The sequence below is a fragment of the Podarcis gaigeae genome (assembly GCF_964106915.1).
Source record: "Podarcis gaigeae genome assembly, chromosome: 7".
NCBI classification, from domain to species: Eukaryota; Metazoa; Chordata; class Lepidosauria; order Squamata; family Lacertidae; genus Podarcis; species Podarcis gaigeae.
In genome coordinates, this window is record NC_139683.1 from 29924446 (window position 1) to 29935832 (window position 11387).

General features: G+C 42.3%; 1 protein-coding gene across 1 annotated transcript; it reads right to left on the reverse strand.

Moving 5' to 3' along the window:
- Positions 1–436: 436 nt before the first annotated feature.
- MRPL53 (mitochondrial ribosomal protein L53) lies at positions 437–4711 on the reverse strand. Its single transcript, XM_083748134.1, has 3 exons — positions 4540–4711; positions 3255–3367; positions 437–750 (listed from the first exon to the last, which is right to left on the reverse strand). The coding sequence occupies exons 1-3, from the start codon at positions 4638–4640 to the stop codon at positions 623–625; spliced, it is 342 nt and encodes a 113-aa protein (XP_083604260.1). The 5' UTR covers positions 4641–4711; the 3' UTR covers positions 437–622.
- Positions 4712–11387: the final 6676 nt, after the last annotated feature.

Sequence of the window (11387 nt, forward strand, 5' to 3'; positions counted from 1 at the left end):
TGATTGCTTCGCCAGGTTCAGGTTTCTTCCTGTTTCCCTGCCTTCTGCCCTGGTTGGCATGAACAATTGGGCTGGTGTGTGTGTGGCTCCGCTACCCTGTCAGGTCGTACTGCTGCCCAGCCTGGCGCTTGATTGCTCTGCATACTTTTATTGCTTTACCTAAAATTAATCACTCTGCAAATTGTGCAATTACTCCCTTTTGGTCCTGAAAGAGATTTCACTCAATGGAAACAACATACATTCTCTACTATAGCTGTAGGAGTCTTGAAGGAAACTAATTTTCTTAGCGACAACAAATTGTCGGGAAAAGTCTACTACAATTCCTATGTGCCACAGCAAATGTCTACTGTCTCATAACTAATGTTATCATTCTTAAACCCCTTGCTCCAAGAAGTCTGAATAACACGAATAACACATGAGACTACTGCATAATCAATTATTTTGCATGGAGTTTTATCTTTAAAGAAAAGGTCAAAGACATCATTCAGCAATTTGTCAGGACCAATCTGCATTCTGACTGCATCCACCTTGATAAAGTCCTGGCTGTCATTCCAAGGGAAGAAGTTGCACCACAGTTTTCACGAGTTCACATGAAACATCTTAACTATTCCGTGGTTGACTTTCAGGCACTCTTTTTCTGAGCCTTCTCTTGTGCCATATTCTCTTTGGCTTCACACCTAGAGTTGAAGGCATTTAACATTTCTCTAATAGTTAAGTTGGCTCCTTTCATGATCAGTCTGTCACCGTCGGCTGCAAAAGATGTAACGTAGTTTAGAACAGAAGGAAAACAAAAAGCAATCAACCAAGTTCTACATGACAACATCAGATGAATGTTCTTGGTTAAATGTTCCAGATTTTTAGAAAGCAACATTACAGGTGTATTAAAACGCCACAAGCACTACATATGTATACTGTGTGTGTACATATATATGGCTGCAGATCATTCTTTGTACCATGCCCTTCAAAACGGAGTAGTGAGAGAACTTGGCTGGCACCACAGAACTCCCAAGTCTACACCTAAAGAACCTTGACAGGACTCAAAGCAGCAAACACTGGCGCTCTCCTGCTTTTTGACATTTGTTCACCAGAAGTGCACAGACTCTCCTGAGTGATTTATCTGGGGTGGAGATGCTTTAGGAATGTGGATCCCTTCCAAATGGTCTATATGGAAACAACCTTGCAGTTCTCTGGATCTTGCCTGGGTCTGCATCAAGTGTTTGACATGAAAACAGTCTAAATTTGCAAGTAAGATAATGGACATATGAAAAACTGGTGCTTAGGTTTTAAGGGCTACAAACTTTGCGAATAGAGAACAGAGATAGAACTAAAGGGGGGGAGGTAGAGCTTATTCATTAATTATGTTCCTGCCCCCCCCCCCCCATATTTTAGGTGCCTCCTTTCACACTGTATATCTTAGTATTATTTTATTGATTTGTTGCAGTATGTACTTGTCATGGCCCTTGGCTGGAACAATAAAATATACTTATTGAAAATATAATGTGAGACAGTTAATGACAGAAATCAGTTGCCCCAATATTCCATTATCTGAAAGCTATTCTCACTGTTTCTGATAATGGAAGTTACAGATGGCCAGCTACAGTGACCACACAGCTCATGAATTAAGGGTCTTGGAAAGGGGTGAAGAGCAAACATAATTTTCTACGAGTAAGCCCCACTGAACTCAACGGACTTTCGAATAGACATGTATTATATATAAGGGCAGAACTTCACATTTCAAAGATTAATAATGTGCAAACTACAACCCTGTGTCAAATCCTCCTTCTCCCTCACTAACCTTGCATGCCTATCTGTCAGTGACGTGGTTTTTTATGGTGTGTTGTTGCACACTAACCTTCCCATTAGAGCAGCTTAATTTGTAATAGAACTCTGGTCAGGTTTGAATGCAATGGCAAACCAGGCTTTTATCACACCATCACCATACATTTGGCGCCTACAGCTTCCCCCAAAGATGCCTGAGAAATGCAGGTTGTTAAGGGTGCTGAGAATTGATCTATGAGAGGAGTAAGCTACAGTTCCCACGATTATTGGAAGGAAGCCATGTGCTTTAACTGTATGGTGTGGATGCGCTAGCTTACTGTGGTTCATCATGAATGAGCAGCATCCAGTGAGGCTACTGGTTTTTTTCAAAAGCTACCATGAGCCATCTAGTGGAGTCAAAGCACACTGCCATTGGAAGTATACTTTTCTCAGTTCCTTTTATCTTCCTGGCTTAACTGACAGTGCAGAGATACGGCAGATAGTAGTTCCAAACTTTGTTACAACCTTGCTGCCAGAAGCAACCTGCAGAACTGAGTTCTTGCCATCTAGCACTGCTTCAGGAGTGAGGTGGGAATTTGCAGAAACCAAGGGAAAGAAAGTAATACTCTGATCACCAAGCCAATGTATTTACACAACAGAGGTACTTCCTAGAATAGCAACAGAGATGGTTAAAATAAAATAAAGAGGTTTTCAAGTAAAGGCATTTGAGGCAAGAGGCATAAATGGTCCAAAACACTGGGTAAAATGTTGAGCTCTCCCTCCATTAAGATCCCACAAGTAAAGTAAGTTTGGACCCCTTTTTCTCTGAATTTGAAAGCCACAGAAGACCTCCAACTTCTTTAGGACAGGGATGGCTAGCCTCTGTAGTTTTAGGATCTGAGAGTGGTCAGTTCCATAATAATGTTTGCAGAATTATACCAAAACATTGCTAAACGCTCCACAGATTCACTTATCTGAACATCTGACTTCCTTGGTTTTTTTCCTGCTTGGTCAGCTGTAGCCACTTTTGGGCAGGAGAGTGAAAGCGGACAAGTCAGAGTGCAGGAAAAATCTGATAAATCAGACAGTAAGAGAGATCGGGCAAATCCATTTTTTTCCTTTGCCTCTCTTCTGCTGATTGGTTACAGCCATTTCAGGAACAAATTATGGAGAGTGCGGGGACAGGGAGCAGACAAATCCTGCATTAGACAAGTTTCCATGGGAAACACTGGAAACCATGGACTCGGTTATGCAAACACTTGCCTGACAAACGATTTCCAGGGAAGGCATTGGGTTTGTAAAGGGGGACCTGCTTGTATATGCAAAATCCAAAAAGGAGACGCCACATTAACAGTGGAAACTTTTTACAGCTTGACAGCTTTTTGAATAGGGAGGCTTCCAGGGAGCAGAAAATTATTTAGAGGGGGTTCATCTGGCCCAAAGGCTACCAGCTGACCATCTCGGCTTTGGTTTACAAAACAGGAATGCTTCCTTACCAAATACGACGTCAATTACTGGTTCAGACCCATCGTGTTTTACATCTGTTTTCACCTCACAGTTGCTGTTGGATAAAAAGGCTTTCTTTGTATACAGACACTGTAGGAAATTTCTGAAAAGGTTCAGAAATATAGATCAGAGCATATTTTATCAACAACATAGCAGTTAGAAGTATAAAATACAATGAACATTTTTTTTAGTCTAAAGATTTTATCTCAACAATCCACAAAACACTTCATAGGAAGAATAAGAGTGGAACAATGTAATAATATCAGCTGCCAAAATCAAAAATATACATACAGCAAAGCTCTGAAACATAAGACAGACAATACAATCTTACAAGTTACAAAAACAAATAAAAACAAAAAAATCCTTGCAGTTTAGTAGCTTGCCATACCAATTGCTCAAAGCACTCCAGTGTAGAATTATTTACATTTTATTTATTGAATTTATATCCTGCCCTCCTTCTTGAAAGAGCTCAGGGTGAAGGAGGCAAATATCTAACTCAGTCATTTTGGATTAAGGCAGAGTGTGGTTATTAGTACTGGACATGACTTAATCAGGATGCAAGCCATGTAAGGAAACATATCTGTATAGCATATCAAGCACGCACCTTGTTGAAAATGCATGTTCAGAGTCAACATACCAGGCATTAAGAGCCTGGACTGGGGCATGGAGTGGAGGAGTGGGATGCTAGCATGCCAACACTGCTGAAGCAGCAACTTAAACAAGGTGTGAGTAGCACAGGGTACAAAAGTTTACCTTCTATGCCCAACATCATACTTCTGTTAGGTCTAACAATAATTTAGGAGTGGCATGGCAGGGTTTTGTTTTGTTTGCTTTTTGTATAAGCTATGCATGATCTCAGGTAGAAATTCAACAGAAGTTCTCTTTCTCTCCTCCCTGCATTGCTTAGGAGAAAAGGCTCTATCCTACACCAGCTGAATTACTGCCTGCCATGCAGCAGGTCAAAGGCACAGCAGCAAAACGGTCAGAAATATATGAGTCCTGCTAATCGTTTATTTAAAAAATCAGGCTAGGGCCCATTCTCAGCCCATAAAAGTATATAAAAGTACTTTGCACCCCCAGTACTAAGGAACCGCAGCCCAGCATTGGGAGCCAGATTCTACAATCGGAATGGGGAAAACGTGCCTACGATGCCACGTGTATTTCGTGCAGGTTGTGTGCATGGCTTGCCCATCAGTGCCCTGGGGTGAATGGGTCCGGGGGTGGGGGAGTCCTGTTTCAGATCCAGTGGATCCCAACCCCGTGGCCTCTCCTCACCTGGTGCTCTCCACGTTGGACTCGAAGGGGCAGAAGGCGACCAAGATGCTCTTCACCTGCTTGAGCGTCACCCCTGCCCTTTTCGGTACCACGAACGACATTTTCCTCCCTCCCTCCGGTAGGATCGGTAAGAGCAAGCGCCTTGCCCGCTGAGCGACCGGAAGGACTACAGTTCCCAGAAACCCTCTCGCCGCGTTCAGCCCGAGGGCTCCTCCCCGCGCGCGCGGCCTGCCGGGAAATGTAGTCAAGCAGCTCTGGGCTTTATAGTTTGTCCCATTCCGTGGGAATTCTGTTGAACTTCGCTCTTTGTTGTGCCGGGATAGCCCAGAATTGGCATTTCGGTTCTTTGAGAATAACTTTAAAGAGCGGGGTCAAGGGAGCATCACGACAAAAGGAAAGCCCTGCTGGATCAGGAGTTTTCGCACGCCGTGATCCTTACTTCTTAGAGTTCTCTCACCTGGAGTCAGCAGGTGAGCGAAGACCATACACTGCAGAGTTTCTCACCTGTGAAGCTAAGAAAACAAAAACGTACTGGCCCATCTAGCCCGGCATCTTGCTCTCGCAGTGCCCAACCCCATGCTTGAGATCTCCGAATGACGGGTGGGATACAAAATTAATAAATAAAATAAAACAATATTAATACCAGTTTCTGGAAGCCATGGGAGGGCTGAGTGCTCTTGTGCTCGAATCCTGCTTTTGCAGTTTCCCACAGGCATCTGGTTGGCCACTGTGAGAGCAGGATGCCCTCCAGCATCGAGAAGTTTCAGCTATTCTAGCCAATTTGTACATCAAATGGGAGTGGTGGTGGGGCATCTTTTTCTTCGCCTCAATCAGCCGAATCAGCTCTTCCCCTGGGAAGAGGGGCGATGAAGAACTTTTCATTTAAAAAACAAAACCCACAGACACTTACAGTGGCGTAGCGTGGGGGTGCAGGGGGGGGCGGCCGCACCGGGCGCAACATCTGGGGGTTAGGGTTAGGGGGTGCAAATCCACGGTTTAGGGGGCGCAAATTACTTGCCTTGCCCGGGTGCTGACAACCCACGCTACGCCACTGAACACTTAATACGTTGGCATTTCCAGAGGGGTAGATTTGTTTGTCCATTGCAGCAAAAACCAACAAAGAATTGTTGAAATCTGACAATTTCATCAATATGTAAACTTTTGTGGACTAGTATGGAGGGTGGCGTTCTTCAGGGCAAACCTATCTACTTATCAGGTTTCTTCTAGACCTAATGGTAGTGTTACTGAGGCTTGTGTGCATTCCTAAACAGGTTTACTCAAACGTAAATCCACTGAGTTCCATGAGAATTAATCCCCAGGAGTCACATTGAGGATTATAATAGAGAACAAAATTAAATAACCGAACTGGGATTTGTACAGTGTTTATTGTTATTGTAGCATCAAAACTGTGCATAGTCATAAATGCCTAGAAAACAGAACTGGTTTTTAAGGATTTGGAAAATAGCTAATATGGGGGGGGGGGGGGAGTCAGTACATTTCTATGGAAAGGGAGGATAGACAGGCTTTGATGAATGAAAACATGGATACTTGAGTGAGGTTTTTTAAAAAAATAATATGTATGCTACCATTTTGCTTTTTGTAAAAAATAAAATAAAAATCAGGGCACTTCTAATTGTATGTAAGCAGTCACTTGAGGTAGCAGCACACATTGCAAGTGATGGTTGCCAGGACTCCCTCCAAAGTCCCAGAGTAAACCAGTCTGAGCAGCTCTTGGACTGTGTGAGGAAATGTGCACATTGGGCAACTGTTGGATTGTGAGCTGTGCTCCATCATCCTATATTATAGCAGTCTTCAACTTCTTAAGACCTGGGACCCACCTTTAACCCCCTATGTGCAATTGTGGACTCATTTCTTCATTTTCTACAATATATGTTGTATGTGGCAGTGTGGCTTGCTTCAACCTGCCTTAGACAAGGCCACAGCCCAATAGGGAGTCCTGACCCACCAATGAAAGACCAATGGTTTATTTCACTGCAAAGGACCCCGGGGTCAGCTTTGGAATCATGTACCACAGCTGCTTGTACCACCAAAAAAACAAACCCTTGCACTCTGAACTTACTAAATAATGGCTCCAGTTGAAATAGATGAACATCTATTGAACACATGTAACCCTTCTGCCACAAGATGGCAGAAGACCCACTCTACATGTATTTGCTAAATGATGAAGGCTCTTATGATGCATAGCTTTATTGTGACATAAACTTCCTTGGACTGTATCATAGAAACATAGAGTTGGAAGGGACCCTGAGAATCATCTAGTCCAACGCCCTGAAATTCAGGAATATGCAGCTGTCCCTTATGGGGATCGAACTTGCAGCCTTGGTGTTAGAGCCTACTTAATCAGGTGTATGAAGTGACTCTAGATCATGATAGCTTAGGCCACATTAAATCTATTGCCTTTTCTTGCTATAACAGATTAACATGGCTAGTCCTCCACAGATTATTAAAACAATGGCTCAATGTACTTCAGTAGTTTTGGTTTATTGGAGCAAGGGGCATTTCTGAGTGAGAAAAGCTTTACAGACTTTCTTTCCCAAATACTGTATATGACCCATTGCAATTATTGTCATTTGTTTTTATTTTCAAAACAGTGGATGCTGTACTAGCTAGGTATTGTAGAATAAAAAATAATACAATTGATCACTACAATACATAAAAACAGCAGCTTTCTGAGATTTTATTCTGAAAGGCAGAGTATTTTTTTAAGGAATACAAAGGAGGACGAATAATTAAATAGATAAAAAATGCATCTGAGATGGGAAGCTGTAATCTCTCTAGAGCATTTATTATTTACGAAGTCATTTACTTCATTCCCAATAGATTGCAGTGACCTGGAGGACTTAGAGGAGAGAAGGTGGTCTGTTAATAAATTAACCTGTTAATCAGATAACCTGGTTCTGTGGTGTCTGGGGCAGGATAGCCAGCATACAAGTAAAACAGGGATGGCCACAAAATTCGCCAGAAGCTGTGCATGTAGTGTTGTGGACCCTATTTTAAGGAACGCCCAGTTTAAGTCAGACAGACCCCCCTTCCCTCCTGAACTTCTGACACCTACTGAATACTTTTTTATTCCAGCAGATATTTTAATTGATGCTTGATTTTGTTAAAAGTTTTGACTGTTTTCTTTATTGTACCTCTGTAAACGGCTTAGAGACTATTGTAGCTAAGTGGCATATAAATTGTTTGAATAAATAAAAAATAAAGATGCTGCTGAACTCCAATCAGCCCCAGTCAGCATTGGCTAATGACCAAGGATTATGGGAAGTTGTAGTCTAACAACATTGGGATAGCGCCCCTGGTGTAGGCCTTAAGGTTCCCATTTATGAAATAGAACAGTTCTCAGACTACATTTCCCCCATCCCTTTCCATGGAGAGTTGCCGTTCCACTGGCAATCTTGCTTGTGAGTGCAGGTGTGTCCCACTGAAGACCTGTGGTCCTCTTTCCTGGTTTTGCACTTTCTTTTTCTTTCAGACCTCCACAGGTGAAGTGTGATGCTGCAATTAGCAAATCTTCATAATTGTTTCACACGCCCATGTCAGGTAAAGAGCCAGGGCTTTTTATATATTAAATCCCAGCCTGTCTTATTATATCTTTGGGAACATCTTTTCTTGGCGTTGCTGCCTTACTTTTCTCTCAGGTCTGGTTAATTAATCTACTACGCTTAAGAAGAGTGAGACTTCTCAGCTGACGTGTTTGGGAACGTTTTTGTGTTCCTGCAACACTGACAATTGATTTTGCTTTATGCTTGCTTCCAGTCTCCCATTTTTCATTTCACTAAATTGCTGCCCTGCTGCTTGTTGCCGGTTCTGTTGATGACGAGTTGCGTTACAAGTGTGTCTCTCTGGCCTGAGATGTATCATTTGATATTACTTATTTATGACCTTGCTTGGCCCTTCTCTGAATAAGATATATGTCACCTTGGGACTATCAATACTGCAAAGAGGCGAGGCGAGACATGGCCCAAACGTTATGAATTCAGGTGAGATCTCCTGATGGCGTCAGAAAACAAGTCAGTGAGAATAATACTGAGCTAGATCAAAGCTCTCACTGGTATATGGGCAGCTTCACATATTCTCATCAGTTAGAAATGCCCGTGTGCCTTATTTGCCCTTTCCCCTGAGTTCTAGAAATTCTCTGCATCACAGTCGGGCAAAAGATTTCCTAATCATAGATTCTACAACAAAGTAAGAAGAATATTGCCTTATTTTTGTTGGTTTTCATCCCCTTAAGCTGTACTTTGGTATCAGTGCTGCTAAATGTTATATATTTAGATATATGGACTGCTCTAAATCAAGGAATTGGAATTTGGGACTTTGGAAGAAAGCACTTTAGTGAGCAATGATTGCATTAAGGAAGTTGCACTCAGCAGTCAGCAAAGTTGTGAGGCTGCAGTGCGAGGCACATTGGATGGTGAGCTGTTGCGCCACTGAACTCAGGTGGACTTGCTTGCAAATCAGTGTGCAGAGGATCAGGCTGCCTGTTCCAGTATTCTGTGGTCTGCGAGTGCAGGATTTCAAAAGGCATAATGGCAGAGAAATTCTGGAAATGATGATGACTTTCTTTTTGGTATGCAGCACTTTCAAAAATGTGCTCCTGGCATGAGCATGGATTCCAAAGTCTTTGGTCCATGGAATGTTGGGAAGTGACCAATAAATTCAATCCATGATGTTTTCCAGAATGCAAGAGCTTTAAAATGCTTCTGAATTCTTATGATAATTGATTTTCTTCCTTTCCTCCTTTTCGCGTGATTTCACGGAAAATGCCACCGCTGTGTTACACACTCCAAGCAAGGCTTTCTATGTGCACTTGATTAATGGGCCCAGGGCCGTAGCTCCATGGCAGAGCATCAGCTATGAATGCAGGTTCGATCCACGGCATCTCCAGGTAGGGCTGTAAGAGACTCCTGTCCGAAAGCCCAATAAAGCCCATCCTAATCAGTGTAAGCAAACACAAGCAAGATAGGACAATGATAAAGCCAGCTTCCTTTGTTCACAAATGGTAAGGAGAGTGATCCCATTTGAAGACCCAAGTTTCAGAGTACTGAGGCCACTTTGCATTTAACCAAAATCATATATTCCTGTCCAGTGTGTGTACATCTATACAGAAGAGGAAAACAGGTTTGTCAGTTTGAAGCAGAAACCAGCTTTGCACATTACTGACTGGCTGTCTCCCCTTCTCCCAGCCACCCGGCCTTCCCACTGTAATATTTCTGTGATCAGCAGCAGCAGTGGCTTCTGCATGTGAAGGGAGCTGCGGCAGGTGGCAATGCAAGAACACCCTTTTTCATTGGCGGCTCCCTACTTGTGGGGTGTTCTCTCCAGGGATACATTGTCAGCTTTTAGGTGCCAGGCTAAAACATTTTTGTTTACCCACAACTTTGAACCATTAACCTGGGTCCTGCTATGTTTTAACTTAAGGCCCGTATGGTGGCAGTTATCATTCAGTGGTGTGGGGTAGGATTTGCGCTTTTTATAGAGATTGTTGAATGAGAATATTCAGGAACTTAGTTTTATTGTATTTTTATGTGTCTTGGTTTTTAATTGATTATCAAGTTGTTTTGTATTTCATGGGCTTCTAAGTGGCTTTGAGACATCTTGTGGACAGCAGTAAATAAATGTAGTTGTGGTTGTAGAATTTTTTTTAAAAACCCAATGTTTTGTAGTGCTTTTGCATGTTCAAAGCATTTCAGCTGAATTACCAAGTTGTAATTCTCACAACAGCCCTGTAAAGTAAGTATCATAACACTTGGTTCTACTTGCTAAATTTAGAATGGATGTGGCAACCACTGTCTATACCAGGGGTCAGCAAACTTCTTGAGCAGGGGGCGGGTCCACTGTCCCTCAGACCTTGTGGGGGGCCAGACTATATTTTTTTAGGGGGGGGGATGAATGAATTCCTATGCCCCACAAATAACCCAGAGATGCATTTTAAATAAAAGGATACACTCTACTCATGTAAAAACACGCTAATTCCTGGACCATCCGTGGGCCGGATTTAGAAGGCGATTGGGCCGGATCTGGCCTCCGGGCCTTAGTTTGCCTACCCATGGTCTATAAAAAGGTAAAGGACCCCTGACAGTTACGTTGTGAACGGCTCTGGGGTTGCAGCGCTCATCTCGCTTTACTGGCCAAGGGAGCCGGTGTTTTGGCTTTTACTGTGGTGGCATCTACCCTATGGAATACTCTCTCATTATATGTCAGTTACAGGCTTCACGTTTACTGTTTTTGGGATGCCTGTTGAATACCTTCCTGTCCCAACAGGACTTTTAAGTGAAGGTTTTTCTCCGTATCTGTATTGCACTTGAAATTGTTTTTATATATGCTTTTATTGCTAAATCGCTTTTATGGGAAGCAATTCACAAATGAAATTAATAAAATAAGCATCCCGTCTCCTCTAGCTCTTATGCTGATATAACTGGAGGGGGAAAATGTAGAATTGCTGCATTGTGCGGCATTATAAGAAACTGCAGGAAACCTAAATGGTGTATTAATTGGTTGAATAAATTCCCCTTGAAATACAGTAGAAGAATTTTCAGTTGCATTAAATAAATGAAGGCCTTAATGGTTTTAGTTAATGCTCATGAGGAAAATGTGCCATGACTTCAATACTGCAGGCTGCAATAATAAAACAAACCACCCTGATATATAACATACATATAGAGAAAGAGATCAGTAGCATATTTCAAAAGACTTTCATACTTTGTTTTCTAGCTACTAAAAGCCTAGGAAAGATGTTGATAGTGCTGAGCTCCCTGTTTTCTGATTTATTGAAGGTGACTATACAGTATTTCAAAAGTCTTACTGAAGCCATAGAAAATCAATACCAA

Coding starts and splice junctions, on each gene's coding strand:
- MRPL53 (XM_083748134.1), bottom strand. CDS start 4,640: ATGTCGTTCGTGGTACCGAAAAGGGCAGGGGTGACGCTCAAGCAGGTG. Junction 3,368..4,539: donor TCCAACGTGGAGAGCACCAG/GTGAGGAGAGGC, acceptor GAACCTTTTCAG/AAATTTCCTACAGTGTCTGT. Junction 751..3,254: donor AGTAATTGACGTCGTATTTG/GTAAGGAAGCAT, acceptor CATCTTTTGCAG/CCGACGGTGACAGACTGATC.